The sequence below is a fragment of the Carassius gibelio genome, chromosome B1 (genome assembly GCF_023724105.1).
Source record: "Carassius gibelio isolate Cgi1373 ecotype wild population from Czech Republic chromosome B1, carGib1.2-hapl.c, whole genome shotgun sequence".
Taxonomy (NCBI): Eukaryota; Metazoa; Chordata; class Actinopteri; order Cypriniformes; family Cyprinidae; genus Carassius; species Carassius gibelio.
Genome location: NC_068396.1, coordinates 28,536,585 through 28,564,477, shown reverse-complemented (window position 1 = coordinate 28,564,477; position 27,893 = coordinate 28,536,585). Strand labels below are relative to the sequence as shown.

The following is a 27,893-nucleotide window of genomic DNA, read 5'->3' as shown; positions in this document are numbered from 1 at the left end:
GTATCTGTACTGTACTTTTCCTGTCTATTACCACCAACTGCCACTTTTACCAGCCATGGAAATAAAAGCAGTTAGAATAGCAAAATATATGAGAGAGTGTTGCTATTGTGTGACTATTGTATTGTTGTATCGTGTATATATTGTATTAAATTCAATGTTAATGCTGAATCAAGACTACTTGTGACTAGTTGGGTGTTATTTTCAACCTTACAACATTAAGACACAAAGATAAAGGGCAGAGTTACAGTACTAACAGCTTTGGCCGTTACAATAGCCTACTGTCAGGATTTACTAGAGACGCGCAGTGAAGAATTAGTGCTGAAAAGACATAGACAGGGTTATTTTCATTTCAGTGCATTCCAAATTGAAATGGCTGCATTTTTTGTTGCTAGGAGGAGGAGAGATCAAGACAGTGTGTTGTAGAAGGGAGAGGATTTTTTTTCCCCACACCTATTAATTTATTTGGAATGCCAGAACACGTTTTCCAAATCTGAACATATATGCTTAAGGTAATTTGCACTGTGCTTGGTAGATTGCATTGGTCATTATGAGGATGAGATTTTGCGTCTGTGTTCTTTAATTTGTGTGTTGTCAGTAAATCACCCACAGAAATTTCCACGGCCATCGGCGCGGTTTTGGAATTGCGCTCTCACGTAAATTCACACAGTTTAGTAAATCTGGCCTCAACAGTTCTTTTAAGATCTGTTCACTGTAAGTTTCTTGGAGGAACCTTAAATGCCATGAAATGGTTCTTCTATGGCATGGCTTTGAAAACCCCCTTTTGAAACCTTTATTTGTTTGGAGTCTACGTACTTCAGCTTTAGTAAAGCTGATGTTTTGAAGTGATATGCACACCAAAATGGGTTTACAATAGGACTAATGGGATCTAACAAAGCTCCAGCTCGGTTAAATATTTAGTTTCAGCCTATTTAAATGCCACAACTGATGCTGCTCCTCTAGCATTTGGACTTTAGGGAGACAAAGCTCTCACGTAAATTCAAACAGTTTAGTAAATCTGGCCTCAACAGTTCTTTTAAAATCTGTTCACTGTAAGTTTCTTGGAGGAACCTTAAAGGGGGGGTGAAATGCTCGTTTTCACTCAATATCATGTTAATCTTGAGTACCTTTAGAGTAGTACTGCATCCTTCATAACTCCAAAAAGTATTTAGTTTTATTATATTCATAAGAGAAAGATAGTCTGTACCGATTTTTCCCGGAAAAACACGAGCGCCTGGAGGCGTGACGTGTGGGCGGAGCTAAAGAATCACGAGCGCCAGTTGCGTTGACAGCGTTTGGAAGCTGTGACAGCTGTGAAGGCTGAAACTGAACGAGAGCAGCAGCAGCAAGGACTCGCTCCGAGCGGGGCTCGAACCCGGGTCTCTGATGGGAGGCGGACGCACTAACAAGGAGGCAGAGATAGTTGAAGCAGTTTTACTCACCGCCTGCGGTTCCAACACACAATCGTGACCCTTTTTCGTTGGGATTGCATCATCCTTAAGAAATAAACAATACGCAAACTCATCATCTTGCTGCTCAGAACTTGATTCGATATTGAACTCCAGCGTACAGAATGTGCGCGTCTGGTGTGCGATACCTCGAGTTGACATACATGTGGGCACGACACGACGCGATGCTTCTCGTCCGGTGTGCGACCGCCTTAACACTCTAACCTTATAGTCTACATAGTGGCATCTGAGTGATCCGCATAACTGAGATTTCCTAAACTTTGTCCTTCGCAAATCCTCAGACATAACGCTCTACTCTCTAATGGCTGAGTCTTATGAAACCTGTCAAGAATATCTCTGGGCCATAATTCACCACAAAATCAAAAGTGAAATAATATATTATATTTTGCTTAAAGAAAAAGAAGTCTATTTTAGGACCAATAAGACATCCACGACACTCCTCATTAATGTAAAGCACAAAATAATTATATTATTTACATTTTTAGCATGGTTTGTTGTACTGGCATTAATAGATGATGATTTAAATGTTTTATTTTCTTTTTAAATATTCTACTAAAAGTAATGGGAAACTTATGCGAATCATCATTTTGTGGGGATTTAATCTTAAAATGTCACTTTGCATTACGCTAGTGAGAGCTTGGGGAACGTGTTCCTAAGAGGCTTGATTTTCTTGTCTTGCTTTTTTTTTTTTTTTTGTATTTGGAATGAAATGTGACCTGAACATGTATTTAACCTATAGTCTGAACAACCAGAAAAGAGGAATGAAGACTATCTATTCTGTCATGCTCTACAGGTCAAGGGTGAAGTATTCCAACTAAAGCAGAAAAAAAGGAAATTGTAAAATCTGTCATGCCTTGAATGTGTAATTATAGATAGATCGGATGTGCAGATAGTTCACATGGAAAGGGAAAAAAACACAGTACAGATTAGCTGGATAAAAATATTGATTTTCCACCTGAGTTGCATCTAGAGGCAAAAAGGACATATTATCTAGATGTTGGAACAAACACGGAAGCCTGAGAGACAGAAGGAGAGAGAGGTAAGTCCATGTGAGTGGTCACTTCTGTAGTTGCATGCATGCTGAACACACTGTGATTGTATCTGTATGCGCTTACGTGTAAACACAGACTCACACGTACACAAACATGGAGTATGTAGATCAGAGCTTTTCCGGCTGGCTGCATCAGCTCTCCCATGCCGCCTGTGTGCATCGATGCTGGAAATGATAGCTTCATTGCTCCTGTGTATTTGCGAAACCTCCATATGTTCTTCAGGATTTCTCCCGCACAGCCGTTCTTTTCCCTTCAGATACAGATCACATTATCAGCCAGCAGATCTGTGCATTCGGCTGATGTTACGGGAGATTTGGGAAGATGTATGTTTGTCCTTGTGTTGCAACCAAATATTGCTTATATCGTTTTCTTCAAGGCAACAGTAAATAATTTGATGCTATCGACAATACCAGGTCAATCTCATGAAAACATGTCAAGGTAATATTTAACCCTGAAAACTAAACTAAGCTTATGTAAATGCAAGTAAACTAATCTAAATTGAACTAATACATACATTTTTGTTCTAATTATATTAATATATGACCCATTTTTGTAATGAAAAAAAAAAAAATATATATATATATATATTTATATATATATATATATATATATATATTAGGGGTGTAACGGTTCACAAAATTCACGGTTCGGTTCGATACGATACACTGATGTCACGGTTCGGTTCGGTTCGGTTCGATACGTTTTAGATACAGCAAAATGTAAAAACATCTCAACTTTTCAGAATGCCGCAAGCGCACCGCGGGTCATGTGACAAGAACCAACCAATCAGCTTCATCCTTTCCCGTAACAACGTTGAGAGCTCAGCCAAGATGAAGGAACAGCTGATCATAGTTGTATATGGATTGCAATTTTGAAATAAATTCAGTAGCAGAGCTACTGCAAGCGATTTTTAGAGCTGCAAATCCATTTATCCTTTGCTGAAATTTCCGCGTCTCATGGAGAGAGCACGTCATTGTTGCTTAGCAAAGACAGACGCCTCAGGAGAAAGACGCGCTTAGCGTTTTCCATGCGTTTTTAGGCACGATATGTGAACGGCCCCTAAGGCGCTCGCTCACTCAGCACGCGCTGAAGGCTCGTTGCAAAATGTCTAATGCATTTAACAGACCAGAAATATAAGATCCTAAAATAACCAACAGGTCTGGTGTTTGGGTTGGATTCCCTGTAAGCTATAGTGTCTAAATGCTGCAGGGATAGTTTGCTGCGTGCATGTTTCTCCTTTTTTTCGTCTTTTCCCAGATACTGACACATATATCCCAGATATTCCCGCTGGGTTTTTTTTTTTTTTTTTTGTAATCCCGCTGGTGTACCCTGTCATGTTGCAGATGCGACATATCGTTGTTTATTTATCCACCACTCTCTTGCCATCACCATTATAGCTTAAAGGGAATCCAAAGTGCACCCAAACACCAGACCTGTTGGTTATTGGAGGATCTTCTCATTTCTAGTCTGTTAAACGCATTGGCTATTTTGCAACGAGCCTTCAGCGCGTACTGAGTGAGCGAGCGCCTGCTGAGTAGCCTAACATAAACATATAAGATGGTGTTTTTTTCTTCTTCGGGAGTGTCAGGGGCGTTGCCTGTTACGTTGTTTGGGTTATTGGGCTACCTTGTTGAACGCATATCATTATATTTCTTTCTCTCTCTTTTTTTTTTTTTTTTCAAATATAATTAATTACTCCAACGAACCGTTCGGTATACATAATGCGTACCGCGTACCGAACCGAAAGCGTCGTACCGAACGGTTCAATACGAATACGCGTATCGTTACACCCCTAATATATATATATATATATATATATATATATATATATATATATATATATATATATATATATATATTTAACTTACATATTTACACATCATGACAGTACAGTATGTGCATATTTATACTGCCTTAAATGTCTGCTAATTCAAAAATAAACATGACATATTTTTTTTTTTTTTTCATAATGAAGAATTCAAAAGAATTGGGGGAGAGAAAAAAAACATCTGAAAAAAAAACAACGACAGTTATTACATGGAAACAATAAATAAATAACAGGGAAAATGTATGCCTACTGTTCGTTTTCGTCCAGGGAATTTCCATTAACCCTGGAATTTTTATACATTATACACTTAATGTTTTGCAAATATTAATATTTAAATTTACATTCACATTTATTTTATATTTACATTTAGATTTAAATTTATTAGTGCTGTCAATCGATTTAAAAAAATTAACTAATTAATCGCACAATTTTTTTAAATTAATCGCGATTAATCTCGATTAATCGCAATTAAAAGACTGAAACTTTTTGGATATGTAAATGTAAAATGTAAATAATTAATGTAAACTCAAGACAAAGAAACTATTTAAATTCAAAATATGATTGTTTATTGGAATTTTTGTTTAACTTGTAACACAGATTTTCTCATGTAAACAACATACCTGCAATAAACCATCAATATCCTCCAAATTAACTGTTGGCTTGAAAGCCATATTTATTACAGAAATAAAAACACAGGCATGTAAGTACCATTTGAATTTCAAAACAATCAATGCCAATAAAAAACAAAAATGATTTCCATGTTGAATTCTAAGTGGACTGCAAAAAAATTCCAAAGTATAGTCATTGCCAGTGCTTTAAGTGGGCCGGTATGCACCAGTACTCAGTACCGCCACTTCCAAATATAGCTCTTGAGCGTACCGCCACCTCTCCGTGCGCCCAGAACATGCTTGTAGCGTACCGGTACGCTCATTTGGACATCTGTTTTAATAGAGGTTTTAATCGTTTACCTGCACTGCAGATTTTCAGAGCGCCCTTCACAATGCAAGCTTCCTAATTCATCCCACCCAGAGCAGAAACTACATTACCCATTCACCCTTACGTTATACAAGTGAATAGCGCATGTGTCGCTTTTCCCACTGTTAAGTGTCAACAACTCAACGTGGCCGGAGAAGGTGTGTGAAACTCGTTGTGAGTGTACACCACACTCGGTTCGGTTAAAAATCAAATACAGTTAACAACATTTAATATGTTTTCTTGGCTTCAGACTCTGAATACTGCAAGAACAAGACCAGAATCAGATGATTCGCTGACTGACACCTCACCAAGTCTGAATGATATCTCTGCAGGTCAGACTCAAGCTAATGAAGTAATGCAGCTCTTTCAGGAAGGGTGACCAGACGGGACAGAAAAATTCGGGACAGTCCCGAAATCTAAACTGTTGTCCCGACTCCCGAATCTGGCCCTAATTGTCCCGGAAGTTATACTAAAGCAAAATCTTGAGTATTTATTGTCTGATAAACATTAAAAACTGTCTGCGGAGGTTGAGTCGTCCTGCAGCCCCCACTGGCTGCTCATTGGATGCAGCATCTTTTTTCTAAGTTCTAAAAAAATACCGTAGACGGCAAGGCACAAATTTAGATATTCATTTATCTAATTAATCTATAGCCTATGCACAAAGACAATATGATCTTTTTGTCCCCTTTTTGTTTTAAAGCTTGATGAAGAGAGAGAGCGCAAGTTGCTGCAGCTGAGGAGGACAGTGATGCACGCGTACAGGAGTGACTGACAATTCGCGGCACTGTGTACAAAAAATACTCCGCTACACAATTATTTTGTTATTTTCCTTTTAAGCTTATTAACGTTAGCGTTACAGAAAGGTCTGATTTACGCACTGTTACAACAGTCATTGTTTTTTTTTGTTTTTTTTAAACAATGACATTTGAGTTCATGATTTTAATGTTGTTGTTTCTTGTGGCAGACTAAATGAAGAGTAATGTTTCTTGTGGCAGACTGCATAGTAATCCGGCAGAGTTTTATACTGAAACTTTCCGTCTAAAAGTCCTTCCTTGGTCTTATCCATATTTCTTTGCACGTTGAACACACATAGGCCACAACCGGAAATAAAAAAAAAACTGCAACCGCGTTAATTGCGTTATTTATATATTTCAAATTAATCGAATGCGTTAACGCACTAATTTTGACAGCACTAAAATTTATATTTAAATTTGAATTTATTCATTTGGCAGATGATTTTATCCTACAACAACAACAACAAATGTACTCCACAAAAATCGGTGAAATTTATGGTAAAAAAAAAAAAACACAGGATCTGTGATTGCCAGAACTTTAATGCAAAAAAAAGGTATAAGTGCCAAGAAAGAAATGTAAGCGGTCATCCAAAATGATTGGAATGTCAATATATGGTTTTCAGTTTGAATGATAAGATGTATAATTATTTTTCTGTAATTGGGTCCTATTATGCTTTTTTACAAAGTCTTGATTTTGTTTTGGGGGTGTACTAGAACAGGATTTCAAACTAGGTTGCTTAAAAAGCACATTATTTTTCACATATTTGACATTATTACAATCCTTTTATCCCCAGTGTGGCGTGAATGGCTCAAAGAGTTCCTGTATCAACTGAAGGCTCGCCTTAGGAAATACGAAATGTGGTGTGATTGGTTAGCTGGGCCAGTGTGTGTTATGATTGGCAGCACTCGGCACCTGGTCAGGAAATGTCATCCCCTTACCATAGCCATCTGCTGCGTGCTTCAGTGTAAATAGTGCGTCAAAAACGAATATATTTGAGCGTGATTTAAACCCGGATGATTGTAACCACTCTTACATTTGTGAAAAGTGATTTCTGTTCACTAAAATAAATTTGAAGCTTTGTAACTTTGCAGATCTTTACAGATTGACTTAAGTTGAACTAGTGAAAAAGCATAATAGCACCCCTGTACAATTCTTCTAAATATGCATGATTATGTAAATTAGTCCCTGTCCACACACATCTGCTTCACTTTCACTGTCAACTGTAGTAAACGCTACATGGCAATATTTCATTAATGTTTGAACCAGAAACTGATTCAGAAGTAAAGAAAGAGCAAATTATACAGGGACATCTACAAGTTGATGTGTCAGAATGGTGATGTATTTTATGCACATAACAGTAATTGATATCATTAGCCTATGGCTTGGTTTTGACATTATCAAACAGCTAATGAGTTGCTACTGTTACACAAACCATGTTTCCATTCACCATCTCAGCTAGAGACTTTAAAAAAAATCTTCTTTCACAAGCAGAAACACCTTGAACATTAGATAATGATATGAAAACCCCATCCTCACAAGTTGATGGGATTGGTTGTCTGTGATTGTAGGAAACAGGCTGTTTTAAACCACATTTTTGAGATGCATGTTTTTTATGGAAGCATGTAATTGCCACTGAAATAAAAAAAAATTAATTGTTACTTTCTGTAACAATTGTTAAATTCTGATTTTTTTTCTCTCGCAATTCCGAGCTTATATCTCGCAGATTTTTTTTCTCAGAATTGTGAGACATAAACTCGCAATTCTGAGAACATATCAGTATCTTTACCCTCTCACAATTAGGACTTTTTATCTCAAAATTGCAAGAAAAAACTTCAGAATAGTGAGATAAAAACTTGAATTTGAGAGAAAAAAATTCAAAATTGAGAGATACAAACTCAAATTTGTCAGAAAAAGTCAAATTTGGAAGTTTTTTATTTTCTCACAATTGCAAGTTAAAATCTTACAATTCTGAGAAATGTGAGTTTGTACTATTTATTTTTTATTCATTGGGGGAAACAGGCTTCCATAAACTTTGATACACTGCAGTTTTAAGGAGATATTTTTAAGCAATGGTCTTGAACATGATGAATTTGCACATAGTTTGTCATCTTATTCCCATTTTCCACAAGTTGATATGATTCTTTAGGGTCTTAATAAAAAGTCTGTAACATACTTTGGTTAAAATTTCTCCATGGTGGTGTAAAACAACACCCTTGTCAAAAATAACTCTTTTCACAGCGACACGTTTTGGTGCATGTCCCTTTAAATGCTAATGAGCTCTGCTCAGATTGTAAACTTTAGCCACATTTAGCTGTGGAACTTGCTAACTTTATTTTTTTTACTTAATGTCTGAAACAGCAGGTTATCAAGGCTAATTGAAAAAAGAAAAGAAAAAACGATTCAGAACAGGCACAAACAAAAACGTGACAACTTAAACAGCAGCAGGAATAAGGCATATAGCCTAGCCTAATTCATTTCTTAATATTGTTTGCAAGAAACACCAGTCTATCAACTTGATCTGGATTAAGTGCGGCTCTCTTTTTATTTACAATGTTCCCCGCGGTGGAACAGACGTGCCTGGCTACTAGCTATTATTCGCTTGATTTGGTCATGGGGCTACGCTACTATACGTCTAGAGTGCCCTCTACTGGATAAGATGGCAAAGAATAAAAGAAAAAACAAACGGTCTAATCATAGACTGTAAAAAATGCACTACACATGGCATTTTAAAAACCGGCTATTTTATTTATAGTCCGATTACGGATACTTCACGTCATGTTCGAATGCATATTCGAATATCGAATAAAAAGTGACAGCCCTAGTCCTAATAAGAAGAAGAATGTAACTTGCTTGCATTAATTGGAAATGCTAAATCCCCTTAATATTGACAATATTTGATGCTTTTGACAATATCTCTGGCAATAGTAAACACATGATACGACAAGTGCCCCAGCATGGAACAGTATCGAAGGCTTCTTCAGCACCAAACCAGCACTAACCATTGAAATTCATCCTGGCTTTGAGCTAGTTTTTCAGCAGGAATAGCAGTACCTCTTGAAACAGAGTGATACCAGTCAGTTTTGTCACTGAAGCACTTTCTGGGGGTCTTTCTCTAGCCCTTAAATCTGTCATATCCCATGCCATGGGAGGGAAGGAGGGAGGGAGGGGGATCAAACAGCCCAGTGGCCTTTGAGCCCATGTTGACAACTCAGGACTCTTCGAATGCCGAGAAAGCTCATGAATACTGCATTTGTTGCATCAGCGCCGACAGTGACACAGAAGAACTGACATTTCTGAAACAAACGTCTCGCTGTGTCTTGTCTAGGTTGGATTTTTTGCCGAGGCACTCGTCTTGACTGGCCGACATGAAATAGGGCCGCTGTGGTAAAATACGGTGTCGCTTAACTCAATTTGTGTGTTAAATTCTAATGAAGCATATTACAACATACCAATTGAAGACAGCGAAAGAACCTCAAGCCACGAGCGTCACTACTAAAGAGCCAAAATTGCCATCTGCTCCCAGAATGCTTTGCTGTGGTTATTGTTTTGTTGCCATTTCTGCTGTATGTGGTGCCAGACACAAAAGCTTTGAACCGACTAAATCTGTAGTAGTTGTCTGCATTCTGAGTCTTGCCACATGCTGCTTCTTTCTCTCCCCATTTCCTATAAACCTTGTGATTATGGGGAGCTCAGCTAAATGTCTTTCTTCTTGTGAAAGCACAGAACTCAAACTTTCACTCCACCAGCACCGGCTGACTTTTTACTTGCCTTGAAAACCGGTCTCAGGAGCACGTAAGAGAAAAGCAGCCGGAGTGACGCCATCAGAAAAGGAGCCATTTTAACAACTCAGCGGGTGTAGAAAATAGGACGCCTGCAAAAAAAAAAACGACCATCACAACTCTTAATGAGATATGAGAACACAGACACCGCTGCACAATGCGTCTGGCTGTTCAGCTCCAAGCTGCACACTCCCCCTAGTGAGCATGTAAGCTAATGCCTCAGGATGTGTCTGTGGGCTACCACACAAAAAAAAGGAAGACTCAACCAGTGTGTTTGTTAGAGCACAGGCCGTGGGAAGCATTCTGAACAGGTCGAGAAATAATAACGACTCCCTTTCCCATCGTAGTTTTAACAAGCGCACTGTGAGTAACAACTTGTAATCTCTCTCAGTTACGGCTCTGCTCTTTGAGACTGGGAGGAAAGTTAGGCAAAAAATATGAGAATAAGTAAAAGACGAAAAACCCCTGCAAGTTATATCATGTACATTGTCCTTCGATTATCATTATACATCATATTTTACTTGCAGGAATATATATTTGATGATAGATACAGTATATTTAATATATTACTTTTAATTCTGTCATCAGAAACATGTCATAATAGAGTACTATTGGTAGAAACAATCGCATCACTGAATTAGCTTAAATATTTATTTTACCTGTAATTAAATCTATAAAATTAAGGGTTGGTTTCTTTACAGTAAAATAAAATAAGGTCCAATGTTTTTTTTTTTTTCTCATGTACACCAAAGCTGTATTTATTTGATCAAAAATACAGTAAAAACAGCATTAGTGTGTGATATTTTCATGTTATGAAAACATTTTTTCATAAATTTTAAAATGTAATTAATTCTCGCAATGGCAGACTGTTCGAGAAACATTATCAATGTTGAATAGTAATGAATAGTACTTTAATAGTAATTGAATAGTTGTGTAAATAGAATGAAAAAAAAGTTGTGTACATATGAAAGGATGTGAATGAAGAACCGCCTGTGTGTATTTGTGTGTCTACATTATGTGCACACCAATGAGCCACGAGAACTCAAGAGGTCAAATTTTGAGAGAAATGTCCATACCGAGAAAAAAAACAACAAAAAAAAACTAATCTGACTTCTTGTGCCAGTCACGCTCACATAATATGAACTCTCCACTGCTGGAGATACAGAGATGCTTCGTTTCAGCTCAGCTGGCTCAACCTCTGCTCAAAAGTAAAACACAAACTTATTTTCACACTCACATAAAGAAAGGAATAAAAACGATCAGGAGAAGTCCTGGTTTACTTGGTTCACTAGTCATAACTATAACTAACATGAACACACATAATGAATGTAAGGAAAACAGCCAAATAACAATTTTTCCAAGTTAACATTGTGATTGAAGATACTACATAAATATGCCTATATTTCTCAAACTAAGCTTCGTATCCAGTGCAATTAAGTCACCTATACTGTGAACAGCAAAAAATGGCCTATTGTTCTGTAAAATGCTAAAATTAAAATGAATGAGAAGGAAGGGTGCAAAATTACAAATTTAATGGTTTCCAGTGAAATCAAAGGCATTATCCTTAGCACTGAATAATAAGTGGTAATATGAACTTTATACTAGAAAAGCGGAAAATTATGCGCTTTAAAAGATTTATAAAGCTCTCTATTTGCATATACTTCCATTGTATTCTAATAAGATGGGCCATCTAGGTATTCACATTAAAATATATTAAATCTGAGTCGAAAAAGGTCAGGTCCTGCCATAGCTTACCCCTCGCATAATCAGTAAATATTAATTGACCTCTAGCCTTGATAACAGACACTATATGAATATGTATTTCATATGTACATTTTGCCTTCATGTTGTTCCAAATATGTACAACTTTTTTCTGTGAAACATTCAAGAAGAAACAATTCAGTTAACGTCAATAGTAACCTTTTCCACTTTTTCAAATCTATTAAACTTTTTTCTGTGGAAAATAAGCAATCATAGTTAAGTTTATTATTAGGTCTTTCGACACATACATGTTTTACCAAATTAAAAGGACAGCACTTTTACAGTTCAACCCACTATTTGATGTGAGCATAAGTATTGGAACAGTTGAATTTAAGGCAGATGTAAAAGATTAAAAGCTAATATTTAATTGCAGATCCCTTGCATGCAATCCGAGCACTGAGTCTTCAACCCATAGACATCACCAGACTCTTGGTCTTATGCTTTGAAATACTTTTCCCCAGCCTTTAATGCAGCCAATTCTAACCGTTGCTGGGGAGTTTCTGTCTTTAGTCTCCTCTTCAGCTGGTGAAATTAATCTTCAATCAGATTTAAATCTGGAGATTGATTTGGGCAATCCAAGACTTTACATTTCTTTGCCCTGATAAAGTCCTTGACTGAACTGGTAGGGTGTTTGAGGTCACTGTCCTGATCCAATATGAAGTGCTTTCTAATGAGTTTGGTGGCATTTTCTTGAATATTGGTAGCCAAGATGATTGTGTACCCTTCCAAATTCATTCTGCTAATTCCATCATACAATAAGTCATCATTAAAATGAAGAGGTCCTGTTCTAGAGACAGCCATTCAAGCCCATGCCATGAGACCAACTCCACCAATATGTACAGATGAGGTAGTATGCTAAGGATCATTTGTATTTCCAGTATTTCTCCATACTTTTGCTTTCAAATCACTTATCACTCATCAGTCCATTAACTCTACTGGCTCACGTTTGTGAAGAATTTTGCCTTTCTATTTTTGGTGCTGATCAGAGGTTTGCATCTTGCTGTCTAGCTTCTGTAATTCTGTGTCAAATTCTCCTGCGGACTGTAGAATGACAGAGCATCACTCCAGCTTTCTGGAGGTTGTTGGTGATTTTACAGACATGTATTTTAGGGTTCATTTTCACAGCTTTTATGATCTGTCTGTCATCAACTATTGTGATGTCGCTGATGTCGCTGATTGCTTGCTTTTCTTTTAGAGTTGGCTTCCTCTTCTTCGTGTTTGTGTGTGTCATCATCAAATGCAAGACTTAGAATGCAGAAGCAATGGATAAAACTGATTAGACACATTCCCGCTTTTGATATCTGAAGAATTAATGCAACAGGACACAGCTGAACACTTAGAAAAGCCTTTGAGTTAACTGTAGGTAGATGAAACTCTAAAAGTGCTGATCTTGTTAGCTGGTAAAGCATCTTCGTGTTGAATCACCCAATAATAAAATGTGACATTCTGTACATATTCATCTTTTAATCACATTTACAGACTTCTTGATTCCAAAGCAAACAGAACAATTTTGTATTTACTGTTCCAATACTTATGGAGGGCACATATAATATTGGCCTTGACAGGCTAACAGTGAGGTAAGGCTCAAATAAAACATGCTTTTAAGAGAATTAATATCGCACCGGTTCCAAGCCTGCATCAGAAATGCAAATGAGCCAGTATATGTTTTAATTAACCACTTTTCTTCAACCTTTCAGCTTGAAATCTTGTTCACCACTGAACAATATCTGAAGTGCAAAGTTCCCCCAATTTGATCCGACCTGCTGTGTCTTTTAGACAAAATTGTTATAAGAACCACAAATCTCTCTTCAAGCTGCAGTAGCCATCTCATTTGGACAAGATGAAGTAGGCAGGGGGGATTCAAAGGATTGGGCACATATCAAATCTATTTTAAATGCTTTTTTATGAACTTTTAATGGCATTCTGAGAGGGTTGAACTCAAATGACTGAGACTAACACTGTGATGGTAAAGAGACAAAAGTGTGTTAGCCAACCAGGGAATATTGCAGCATACCACAGCCATTGAGACACACACATTCACATTCACATTAATTTGGATATATTGGATATAAATACCATTTTTAGCAGCTGGTCCACATAAATTCAACAAAGCCCTCACTGTTAATTTTCTCACATGTTGCAGAGCAATGTGTTTTTGGACAGAGCTTGGTAAATACAGATCAGACACTTTTAATTCACTCTTTCACAGTCTTTCCTTTGGCAAACGTACTTGGGATCGTCATAGCAACAACCATGGTGAACAATCATAGAGCATTCAGTGACTGTGTTAAACTGGCAGAACAATCAAACACTGTTACATGTCTCTAAACATGCTTGTGTGTTGCTATCCTTTGCCTTTTGAGAGCCTAGGCAAACAGAAGTTCTTTCTTCTCCCTTGTTCTTGCTATCTCATGCTTCCATCTTTGTTTTGGCACCTCTTTAATTTGTCTATGTATTCCTCTTCCACGCTCTCTCGCTGTATCTCTGTCTTTCTGTCTCTCTTCTTTGAATTTGGAAGCTCAGAGTTTAGATGAGATTGGAAACTTCTAGGTGCACATGGACAGTCAGACAAGTAATAAGGGCTGAAAGCAATTTCCTCCCTGCTTTATCGAACTCTGAGAGATGGGCAATAACCACATATAGTAAGCCTGACTCTCTTGTTTATTATTTATTTCAGGTTGATGAGGATCTGCGAGTCACACAATGTGTCGGCGAGGAGCCGTTGTTCGCAGGTAGAAACATTCACGTTGTATATGAGGACCTGATCTACTTATCCATCTGCTTGCATGCAAAATGATTGTTCACTTGCATTTTTTTCCTAATAACAGAAGAACTTCAGATAAGAGTATCTTATAAGATAAAAGTTTCTGATCAGATAAGAGCAATACATCATTTGAAATTGTAAAAGGTCTACTTGTATTTGTATACACTTGCAATATCAACAAAACTTTGCACTTGTGTAAAATAAAGAAAACAAATATGGTGTGCCTCTGAAACATCTTTCTAAAATGCGTAACTAAAGTGAACATGAACTCAGCGAATACATGACACACAGACACGAGACAAAAAGCATGAAGTGTCTGTTTTTAAAATGAAGTCAGTCATGTCGAAAACAAACGTTCACTGATAAAGTAATCTGTTTGAAACCAATGCGAGGTACAGTATTTCCCATCTGAGCTCATTAGGGACTTTAAGCAACAACAGCTGATGGAACGATAACGTGATCTGACATGAACTGTTAACTGCCGTAGCCAAAGAGTGCAAAAATCAGTAAGCAACAGCAACAACCGAGGGGGCCATGAAACATTACATCATTTATCATTGATGGAATGTAATACAAAATGTCATTTAAACAGGCAAGAGAAAGCATGCTTTTGGCATTAAGCAACAACTTATTGCCAGAAGAAGAGTTTTCAGTCTCGTATGATCCCAATAAGTATATAAACCTAGAATTATCATGCAGAATATATATATATATATATATATATATATATATATATATATATATATATATATATATATATATATATATATATATTTACATTTACATTTACATTTACATTTACATTTACATTTATTCATTTAGCAGACGCTTTTATCCAAAGCGACTCCAGAGTGAGGAAAAGGGCTCAGAAAATCACTCTGGATCCCTCACATCCAAGTCACCCAATCTTTGAACTTTTGCCATCTGGCCGGCGCCTCAGAGCCGCAAACACCAGAACAGCAAGGCACAAGAACAGTTTCTTCCCCCAGGCAATCTACCTCATGAACAGTTAAATGTTCCTTACTTATGCTTATAAACTTGCAATATCCTTATATTTATTTGTTAATCCTCCATCCTAGAACATTCCTGCATCTCACTCAATCCTATTCCATTATCATTTATAGCACAAATGTTTATACACTTATTTATTTGCCAATTTGTAATTTTTTTTTTTTTTTTTTTTTTTTTGTGTTGTTGTCTCAGTGTACTGGAAGCTTATGTCACTAAAACAAATTCCTTGTAGCCTATGCGTAAGCATACTTGGCAATAAAGCTCTTTCTGATTCTGATTCTGATTACAGATGAGGACAGTGGAAGCAATCAAAAACAACAAAAAGAGTCTCAGTTAGGTTAACACAGTACACATAGCATGGGATTTTAAATAATATAACATAAAGAAAACAGATAGAATAAAAAAAGAATAGAGCAAGATAGTGTTAGAGGTCTTTACACATACACACACACACACACAAACAATTGAATAATCAATGAAAAGAAAATAGAATACAAAAAGATTAGAAAGGTAGTTAGATTTTTTTAAGAATAGATTTAAAATAGTGAGTGTTAAAGTTAGAGGGTCAAATAAAGATGGAAGAGAAGAGAACGCCCATGGTAGTAGAGGCGTGGTTGTCTGTTTTGCGAGTGGGCGCGCGCTGGTGCGCCTGTGGGTTCAGAGACAGGTCACAGGAGTCGCACTGTCTGGCACAGCATCACTGCTGAAAGTTGACGCGTCTTCGTGGAAGATGCCAGCAAGTGCAGAGCCCAACTCGACCACAGCAGAAAAAAATATTTCGTTAATTTGTAAGGACATTAGACGATCAGTATCGCGGATGGGGCACGCTTCGGGGAGTTCTGTCAAGCAATGTATCCGAGGTTTGATTATTTATCGTTTCATGTCAAGGAAAAGTTCCATGTTTACCACAGCACAGCTCGCTCGGAGCATTCAATGTCAGTCCTATATTCTGTAAAACTTCAATTAATATTAATAATATTTGTATTAATCACTGAATGAAGCCTGCTATATTTGTCGCAACAGTGGTGACCTTAAATTGCTTGCACAAAAATTTGTTGGTTCATTTAAACCGTTATGCGCAGATAACGTGAGGGTGAGAGAGCATGAGGTCTGCTGTCTTAGCCATTAGTTGATTTCCTTGTTTATGTGTAGGTAGTACGTTGTCATATAAGTTTAAACTTAAATAGACTATCTATACAAGTAGTTATGTCTCTTTGTATTATTTTGGCCTGTTATTGACGTAATGCGCGTCATTGACAACATGCGCAACCAGATGTTTGAATATTCGTGTATTTTTTAGAGTGAATATTCAAACGTCATTTTTGAGCAATACTACTGAACAACACTTTCATTAGATCACTATACTCCAGATTATTTGTTTTACAGCCCGTTGGCGGCGGTGTTTAAGCAATGAGGAGTGAGCATGTGCGCATGGTTGCCAGATTGCTTAAAATAAGCAAACACTGGGCAGGAAATGTATCCTATTTAAACTCTTGTTATCTGGCAACCGCTCTCATCGTCAAAATTATTCCGATATTATTGCTAATATTCGATACATCGCCTAGCCCTAATGTTAACCAATAAATAGTCCATAATAAATCCAAGAAGTTTTAAATTTTGTGTTCATGTTAACATTTTTGAACACCATCACATTAAACCAAACAAAAAATAAAGCTTTTAGTCCATGTCTGTTAGCTTTGAGGCCCTCAGTATAACAGTGTCCTCCATAAAAATACATATTTAATCTCATATTTAATCAGTTTTTCTCATCCTGGAAAACGTGCGAAAAAATATTGATGACAATTTTAGTAGAATTTGTTGCCAATTAAATGCTCTGTAGATCTAGAGTGTGCTTTCCACCTTAATTATAACTCCCACCTGCCACTTATCTAACACTTTAACATCTAATTCACATGATCGTGAGCTTCAGCGTCATCAGCCTCCGATGTATTCAGATCTACAACCTAAAATCTACAAAAGTTTATATCTACACCCTATGAAAACTCTTGTTAAGTTCTGAACTGCAAAATGTAGACAATTAGGCATTAAGGAATAACAAATACTAACATTATTCATTTCTGTATAGCTGCTTTGATTCAATATGTATTTCGAAAAGCTCTAAACTTATACATTTGGCTCGACTATTCAAGGGTTCCATTCTATTCAAGCCAAAATCATTCAGAAGAGCCCTGCTGTAATCCATGCCCTGGCCTATCTCCAAAACCTCCAAAAGCTGTCAACTGTTGGGTTTCCAGGCTGTGATAAAAACCTTTCTGGCTGTTAAAAGCTGTCCCATATCTCACGCAACTTCCTGCTTCAAAATCTGATACATTAACACAGGGGGAAAAAGTGATTCAGCATATTAATTTCACTGTCAATGCTATCAAGGGGGGGGGGGGGGGGGGGTTTTCTTTTTTTTTTTGCACAGTGATGACCTAGAGCTGAGCATATATGTTATATATTTGAATTCTGCATACAAGTTGTGAGAGTACTGTAACATCCACTGATCTTGTTTAGCAAGACTAAACAGAGGCTAAATAAGCCGGAGTGGGCAACACCATAAACACAAGCATATAGACAAGTTAATTGGATGTACAGTATAGGTCAAAGACAGAATAAAATTAATTAAGAGATATCGATTCTTGGTTGCAAAATCTACAGAGGCCAGTGTTGCCATAGTGATACCACCACTCAGCAATCTTTTAACACAGTTCTAGAATCTTTACCAAATGCAGTTCATAAAATACAGAACGACCACACAACAGCACACACAGCTCTTCTTTTAGACACTGGCATGGCTCAAAACACAGATAAGTGCCTGAACCCCGCCGCAAGATTCTGCTCTGTTGAACTCTTAAACTCGGCCTGTTTTCACTGGCATCTGCAGACACCTAAGTCCACATATACAGAGAGTTTTAAAGAACAAGAGCCTTTAAAAATTAATCTACATTTTCTATTCAGCCACTCTTCAGTCTCCATTAGGACTTCCAAATCGGTTACAAAAGCATTAAATGTTAAAACGCAGTTCAATATTGACAGATAAACACTTGTATGCTTCACAATTTACCTTACAGTGTTGTTTTAGGAAGATCAAACATGTCATATATTAGACAAATGCTTTTTTTACACTTTGATAAACTCGCAAACTAAATTAAACATGCAAAATTACATTAAATTACATCATTACATTAAATTATTAAATTATATGAAATAGCTTCCTATTTTAAAGTTTTTTTCAGAAAGGATGCATTAATATGCACTGATATTTATGATTTTGTCTGATATTTTTATTTCAAATGAATGCTGTTCTTTTTAACTTTTCGTTTTTCAAAGAATCCTGAACAAATGTATCAGTTTCCACAAAAATATAAGCAGCAAATCAGTTTTCAACATTGATAATAATAAGAAACGTTTCTTTAGCAGCAAAACAGCATATTAAGAATTATTTTTCTGATTTCTAAAGCATCATGTGACACTGAAGATGGAAGATATGATGCTGAAAATTCAGCTTTGCCATCACATTAATGAATTACACTTTAAAATATATTAAAAGTATCTGAAAACATTTTAAATTATAACAATGTTTGATTTTTATTTATATATTTATATATGTATATATTATTGTATTTTTGATCAACCTTGGTGACTAAAACTATCACATCAGCAAATTATACACATAATCCTCCTGAAATAGGAGAAACCATACACTCAACTTGTTTTGTATGCAGTGTTTTGGGCCTGCAAAGAATAAGACTTGCCAGAGAGTCAACAGTGAAGCTGTCAAAAACAGTAATAATATTAATGTAGCATATTTAGATTTTAGTCGGTGAAGATAAGATAGCAGATTCGTTTTAATTAGACAAAGTGCAGATAGACTGCTGGTTCTAGGGAGGAATCTGTCAGCATTAGTCTACATCACAAGAAGCTGCAAATGAACATGAAACACACACACTCATGAAGACTCTCTCGATCTGACTGTGAGTGTATAGCCCGTCCGCGGTCATGTCTTATTCATCCGTCTTTTCCCCTGATTAAAGTGTGTGGAAGACATACTTTCAGGGCACACGTACTCTCCCTGAGAGAGGACACAACCACAGTCTTTGGCTGCATTAAAGTTCCCAATCAGCTCCGATTTCTTTATCAGGCATCTGGCGCTGCCCAGATCTTGCTGTTTTGCTGTCAAGCATGCATTTGTGAGATTGAGTGTTTCAGCAAAACTTTCAAATGGTTTTAAATGCGATATGTACTGTATCTGACCTACATTTTTACACTTAATCCAATTCTCATTTTAATCTGGGATTTTTCCATCATTGCAGCTTACAAGAAAACAACACATAGGCTTACACGCACATAGGGAAAACAAATTAAATAAATAAACTAAATATATATAGTTTACAGTAATACATACAAACACAATTTTATGTCATTGTTACGAGATTAATTGTTAATAATAATTATACACAGACAGACATACACTTAAAACTTTATACTTTTGTTATGCTTACTTTAAAAACGAATATGTAATTATAATTTAAACATAATTACTTTAATTGGTTCATAATTACTTCATCAATTATAACTAGGATTCAAAGCTTCATAACACAATTCTTGATCGTGCAGCCTGATTTAACCCCTCCCTGCATTATAACACGTCTTCCAGTGCACCATTTCCTTCCACATGTATCTGATAGCACCAAATATTAAAGTGATTTCAGAGAGATGTGTATTTGATATCATAGCAGAGTTTTTTAATCTACCTCGGAGCATAGACTGTCACTGCCAGTCTGTGTGTGTGAGAGAGAGAAAAAGAGAGAGAGAGAGAGAGAGAGAGAGAGAGAGACATGCCGAGCAGCCCGGTGGGGGAAAAAAAGTGTTTAACGCAACAGAGATGAAACCAAATCACATCTGACACTCTGTTATATGAGTGTAATTAACATAGGGGGACAGATAGATGCTGAGACACCCTTGTTGCTTGCTCTGGTTCAGCGGCCAAGCGTGTGATTATGCCGGAGTGTTCCCGTCTCTAGTGTGTCCAGCCCTTACACTATACTCCCCAACGATGGAGATAATGGCTACATTTAGGCGGTTTGTAAACCGTGATTCTGATCCAGCAGATGATGCTTTTTGTGATGGATGAGGAAGTGGCTGATATGTTGATGTGGTATGTGGCACACAAAGTTCGAAGTGCTGAATATTAGGGAGATAAAACACACACACACATATATATATAAAATATTTATCTTACATTTCAGAATAATAAAGTTCATATATACTGTATATATTAGGGGAGTAGCGATTCACTCGTTTTCTCGATGGAGCGATTACAAACCCTGAGGATTCATATGCATCAATCTTGAAACATGGTGAATCGCGATCTCAAACAGTGATCGATTTAAAACTAAGAATAGAATAAGAATTCTAAGAATAGAATGAATCGCGATTTCTATAGTAATTCAGTGCTTTCAAAATATATATACACATAAAATTACTACACGCACTAATTAATGGAGACCTTGAACAGTGTTTGTGAAACAAAAAAGAGCTTTAAAAGTATTATTTATAAGCTAATATTTTGTCACACCAGGGGCGTAGCCATCATTTCGAGATTGCGATTCACAATTCAAAAATCATGTTTCAAGATCGATGCATATGAATCATCAGGGTTTGTAATCGCTGCATCGAGAAAACGAGTGAATCGTTACACCCCAATATATTTGCTTAATTACATTTTTACCTATGTCATGTCAAGCCATAGCATCATTAAACAAGCAGTCTGTCACTTTAAGATGATATACTGAAACATATTGGATTTACTCCCAACTGTTATCGTCCACTTAAAACTATGTTTAAGTAAACACTCTCCAAGCCAGCCATTTTGACATATTGTGTGTGCATTTGATTGTTTGGATGCACCCGAAGTTCAAAGTGTAATTAGTTTGTCAGTTTTGGGGCATGCCGCTTGCACACATTTCAGTCTGGGGAACAGCATCTCTTATGTGGATTGTGCTTTCAACATTTTATTATCAAACATGTCCCGCAATTTAGCAACAGTAAAGACGGCATTTTAAGTTTGGGTTTTAGGGAGGAACGAATGCGCACTGCTGTGAAGGGAAAGTTGTGCTAGAAGAAATGCAGCTATAATCCTTAGAAGCTAAGGTCGAAATAGATAAAATTAAATTAGTTCAATAAAAGAGCCACAGACCTAAAGTGTAAGCAGATGTTTGAATGTTTAGCTCTCTCTTCTATCATAATTAAACAGGGCTTTCATGTTGTGCATGCTGAAGCTCCTCCGCATGAGTGCAATCTCGCATCTGAATTGCAAATAGCAAAAATGCATAATAGACAAATGTTTGAATATTATTATAATATAATATAATATTAAAAAGCTGGAATTTGCAAGATAATGTATAAATAGCAACAATAAAATGTGTGTTTTCTTAATCTCTCCAGTACCAATATCAGAACCGTTAACATCAGAGCTTATCTATACTCCGGTCTTTCATAATTTAGCCCTGGGGCTGATTAAAGACTGGGTTAAGTACCTATCCCTACCAACCACCTGTATATTTCGCCACTTATTTTTATTGTGTATCCTAAAAATTAGTCTGCTTTTAATTGGAAGTAGCTGAGCATGGTTTCCTTCACAAATCATGGAAAGTCAGCCAAAGGTCTCCAAAGTGAATCCTGGAAATAAATCCCCCGACTGTACCACCGGCTCTCACCAGGACCTCAGCTGCATAGAAAAGGGCCGGAAAACAAATGTGTAAACACTAATTGGCGGTTGGAGGGCATGCTACATTAGTATAACTAAATTATTCATGACATTCCATAGCCTCCTTTACTAGTAATTAGCATCCACACTAAATAAACGAAGCGCTTTATAATGCATTAGTGGCACTAAATCATGTCCAGGAGTGTGCAAGGTTGTTGATGATTTATCTTGCCATTCTTGAGGTATTGGTGACTAAATGCGTTTGGCTAGCTAAGAGTGCCTAACATATTAAAGCGATCTTGAAAGTCAAGTGTCGAGGTACAGTAGCCAACCACTGAAAATTAATAATATGCATCTAGCCATTTTTATAAACAGTATATGTATTAATAATACATAATACAATCCAATATATACTACCGTTGGTTATGCTAACCAAGCCTGCATTTATTTGATGAGAAATACAGTAAAAACTGTAATATTGTGAAATCTCTGTTTTAAAATGTATTTAATTTCTTTAATAGAAAAGCTGAATTTTCAGCATCATTACTCCAGTCTTCAGTGTCACATGTTCCTTCAGAAATGATTGTAATATGCTAATTTGATGCTCAAGAAACATTTTTAGCTATCATCATAAAAACTGTGATGATAATTAATTGTGAAGTTGTGCTTCTTCATATTTGTCATCTTTCGTGAACAGAGAGGTCAAAAGAACAGCATTTATTTAAAATACAAATATGTTGTATAAAAATCATTTTGTTCCACACGTCCACACGTGTAGCAGAATAACAATAAAACTCGACTTGACTTGACTTGATGTTTTACTGCATTTTTGATCAATTTCATGCATCCTTGCTGAATAAAAGTCTGTATATATTTACTTTTGAACAGCAGAGTACAGTAATTATGGGCCACATTCAAAGCCATATCATATGAAAAAAAAACATTAATATTTTAAATCTGTCAAAACTATTTACACAAGGATGAAAAGATAACAAATTGCTCTTCTTGGATTGCACAGTATGCATGAAAAGGCAAATAATTTCTGAGCTACTGAACAAAAGATATAAATGCTAACTTGATTTTAAAAAAATCACCTTCTAAACAAGAAAACCTAATTGCCATTAACTGTGCAAATGAGATACAGCTCTCCCCTTTGTTACTAATGGTACCATTTTAACTTTTAAGAAGGTGAAACAAGTAAAACACCAATCAAAGACAGGCAGTACAGACAATATCTTCATTCATACAAGTATCTCCAACAAACACAACCTTGTTCCATTTGAAGCCTCCCAACAAACTGAGACAGAAACCTGAAACTCGAAAATGTAAATAACTTCTTTAAGAGCCAACATCGTTCAACGCAGGAGGACAAATACCTTCAGGCAGGACTTCTGGAGCACATGTTTGGTTATAAAAAGACTGTATACAAGAAGAACAGATGGTTTGACAGAGAAGTGAAGGAGGCCTTAGATGCGAAACTAGAACAGTCGTCAGCAACTCACAATGCTGTTTTCCCAATTCACATAGCAATCGAGATTCACACCATTCCCCGAGGTTACATATCAGAGAACCTCCACTGTCCTTCAAACTGATGAAGCCATTCAGATGTAAAAGCAACCAGATGGTCCTAAATCAATTCTAACTAGATGTAGTGATAAATGCAGAACATAGCTAAGCACTAAACTGGTTTACTGTTGGAAACGTCCTGTTTTAAACCAACAAACCAGTGCCAAAATCATGCAGTTGACCACCATGTTTAGTGAATCGCATGAAAGTGCAAATGAAACAGCCCACCTCTTCAGGGAAATGCTATTTGACAAAGCTCATTTACCGCTTGTATTTTATACTTAGACTTTCAGTGAGGTGTTTCAAAGAAATCCTTGGAGCATATGACAACAGGGTCTATAAGAATGACCCAATCTCAGTGAAGCAAGACTACATCAGAAGCCATTGATGCATGCCAGGCTTACAACTTAAATCATATGCAAATCTATTTTCCTCCTGAATGCATGACACAAAAGCATGATGGGATATGGGAATCATAAGATAAATACATTTCATTGAGCTTAAACCTCAAAACACCAGTGGATCCTGTATCCTCCACCTAGTCAGAACATCTTTTGAAGCTAAAATGTGTGTTAAAATCCATTATAAACAAATAAATAAATACTAAGAAGAAATAATAAAAAAAAATAATAATAATGAAAAATATTTTTATAAGGGAGGGGGATATTTTGTAATTTTACAGATTTCCTAAGTATTAACCTATAGTTCAAAAGGTTATGTTTCTAAGCAAATTCAATCATGAATGTCTAAACTTTTGTCTAAATGCCTCCTGAATAAAATAGCAAAAGCATATTCTACATCCGAGCAGTGATTGAAGAAAGAGAGCAGCAAATATCACACAAAAAAAGGTTTTGCATACATTGCTAGAAAATCTAATCAAATCACACACTCTGTTCTTGCACACTTCATTCAACCCTCATAAAACTTCCAGCCAATGAAGACATAGCTCTCCAGCAGGCATGCAAGCAGGGAAATACGCTTGAGTAGGCAGTCCCTGAACAGGACAAAATCTTTCAAAATGGCTGTCTCAGTCCGGAAGATAATTATAGGAGATTTACAGCTGCGGGATGAGGGACGGGACCTGTGGTGGGCAGTAACCCTTGCCTAAAATTGCTGTGGCTGTTTTACTGACAGCTACTAAACAAGTTAATAAAGTTAGATGCAATATGTCTAGACAGGGCCGGAAAACACTGGACTATCTGTTTTGATTTATTTTGTATTTTTTTGTGCAAACAGGCACTAAGAAAGACAATAATGGATGAGGTGGTTCATTTGAGAAGGATGAGCCTAATTCGTATAACTTCACCTCATACTGCTGGAGAAATTATTTCACGTATAGGCCCATCTTAAACAAAAAATGCACATAGAATCTGTAGTAGAAATATCTGCCTCAATCCACTGCCTGTTGCTTCCAATTACCTCTCTGGGACAAATCTGCTAAAACCACTGGTCTAGAATGAGTTTTCAAAAGCCAAACAGAAACAATTACAAGAAGCGAATATTTAAAATGATATCCATATTCGCATTTAAATTAACAGCCTTCTCTAAAACCTCCCCTCTCTATAAAAATCCTTTTGCTGCCTCCTCTGCTGATTCCTTCTAAACCTTGGCCATCTCCTTTAACACCTTGTATATTAATTGGAACATTCAACCCAAATCATATGGAAAAATCTGCCTTCATTTAGTCATCATACTGTTCAATTTTCATGAATAAAAAATGCATGCTTAAATTGTACCAAATAGATTACCTGTTACTATGGTACTATTGTAATACCAGTGGTGCTTAGGTTGCTTACACAACATGCTTTGCATTTTAAATGCAATCTAAGTAAAATAATTTGATACATAATATAATATAATATAATATAATATAATATAATATAATATAATATAATATAATATAATAGCACAGATGCACAGCAACAAAACATAGATTAAACATGAAAATCTGTTTGAAAATCACATGGAAAATCTGCCTTTCTTCTCTCTCGCACTCATATCTCTCTCACTCACACATATCTCATCAAACACCACCTGTCTGCAACAAAATCCAAACACCCAGGCAATGCTCTGCAGACTTGCTTAAATGCAAGTCTTTAGCTCTGCTTAACTTTAGCATTAAAGGACAAGGTTATTTTTTTTTTTTTGCCTATGTGCCTCTGGTCTACAAAATCGACTAGATTGATCTCTGAATTATTAAGATTATAAAGTCTCCTATCTTGCCAATCCAAAAACACAGACAGCACTGCAGCCAGGAGGCTCTAGCCAACAACCTGCTCTACAAGCAAATCATTTCATCAGAAAAAAAAAATACACAGACAGTGCAGAAAGATACTGCATTAAAGGCATATTTCAGACTTTGCCCAGCAGTCTATTTAACTTAAGGCAATTTAGAAAGAAACTCCTAAAGGTGAATGGTTATTTACACTTAACATAATATTAGTAAAAATATGGATTACATTCCAGCTCATTGCAGAGATCCTATTGTGCTTGATCTCTTTGACAAACAGGTGGTTAACACTCTGAACAGGTGTTTTCTGTAAACCTTTAGATTATCTCTGCTCAGAAGAATAAAATGGTTTGCTGGTCTTAGCTGGTTTGAGAGAGTCTTCCCAAGCTGAATTGTGCCCAAACCCATGTAAAACCAGCCGGATCAGTTGGCTTAGAATTTTTTAAGGTTATGTTTCAGGAGGGTTGATTATTTCAGGACAGCTTGGGCAAATGCTCATTATAACCCCTTTAGACTCGAAACTACATGTGCATGCCTTTACAGTGACAACAACTGAAGTTGACGAGAAACCTGAGAGCTTTACAAGTCAGCATGGACCAGATAACTAACATTTTGGCAAAGAAGTACAAGATGTTGGGGACTTACACTGCTGTTTTTTCCAGTCCAGTAAACGACTGCGTGGTTGTGCGCAGAGTCTCCAGCCAGAGCAAAAGTGCTGCTGGTCAGTTTGGGTTCGTCGGGTCTGGGTTCGTGCTCATCATCTCTGTTCCAGCGAACTTCGGCGCGTTTACTCTGTCCGTCCACCCGCAGACCGGAGGTCTTTCTCTGCTCCTCCGAGTGGGCTTCCGCGCTCTCCAGAAATTCGGGCACGCTTCTTTTGACTCTCCCCAATGCAGCGTCCCCGGGTCCATATTCGGATACACTTTTCACATATTCATCCGAAAACAATTCTTCGTCTAAAGCGGACTCCGTGGAGTCCCCCAAAAGCGCGCGGGAGTTTATCTGCTCCGCGTTTCTTTCCAGTTTTGGCGCGATCCCTGGAAAACCATCCACCTCTTGTGTTGTTGGTACTCCAATATTCGGGTAAAGAACTGCGATCAGCTTGGGTTTCTTTTGATCCTGTCTCGGATATTTCCCAGAATCAGACGGGTCACGCAGATGCTCGTCCCCTGCGTAAATCACTTGCATTGGCGACATACGTGACGCGCAACTTATATCTGCCTTTACATTTGGAAAAACATACCAGGAGGAAAGAATTAGCCAGGTAGAAAGAGTAAAGTGGGCGCCAGGGAATACAACCAGACGGGTCTCCATCGTTAGAAGAGATTTTGGGGAATGCTTCTCCCCTCCCACCGACTCTAAGACGCGCAGGGAAGCAACTCCAGCGAAGTGTCGGGTTTTAAAGAAGTGCTCCTCAGCTACACCGCTCACGTTCAGGGATGTGATGATGGAGTAAGGCAGCACATAGGGGAGGTACTGAATCCAAGCCAAGCCGCTGCTGCGTCTAGAGGGAGAGAGAGAGAGGGAGAGAGAGAGAGACTTGGGCATAACGACATTGTGCGCATTACTGTTGAAATATTTTATTTTTATATCTAGCGAATTGCATTAAAATTTAAAAACTACTAGAGCCGTAAAAGCATTTTTTCCCCGTTTATGCTCAAATAAATCTAATCTTCTTTGGTTACCACGTTTCTAATTTACCTAAATATACAAAATTTATTGTCTTTATAGAAACCATAAAATGCAACAACCACAACAACGATAATAATAATGATAATAATAATAATAATAATAATAATAATAATAATAATAATAATAATAATAATAATTAAATAGCCAATAGTCAAATAGCCTTTATATAGGCAAAAAATACAATCGTATATGATTTAGCTCTTTTTCATACATTAAAAGTCTCAAAAACAAAAAGGAAAAAAACAAAAGCATCATAAAATTA

At 36.9% G+C, this 27,893-nt stretch overlaps 1 protein-coding gene across 1 annotated transcript in view; it reads right to left on the bottom strand.

The window, feature by feature from the left end:
* Positions 1–27,328, bottom strand: part of sorcs3a (sortilin related VPS10 domain containing receptor 3a) — a 207,272-nt gene extending 179,944 nt beyond the window's left edge. Inside the window, exon 1 of the mRNA XM_052546258.1 lies at positions 26,585–27,328. Within this exon, the coding sequence (XP_052402218.1) occupies positions 26,585–27,253 (669 nt within the window). The 5' untranslated portion in view covers positions 27,254–27,328. The remainder of the gene's footprint in view (positions 1–26,584) is intronic.
* Positions 27,329–27,893: the final 565 nt, after the last annotated feature.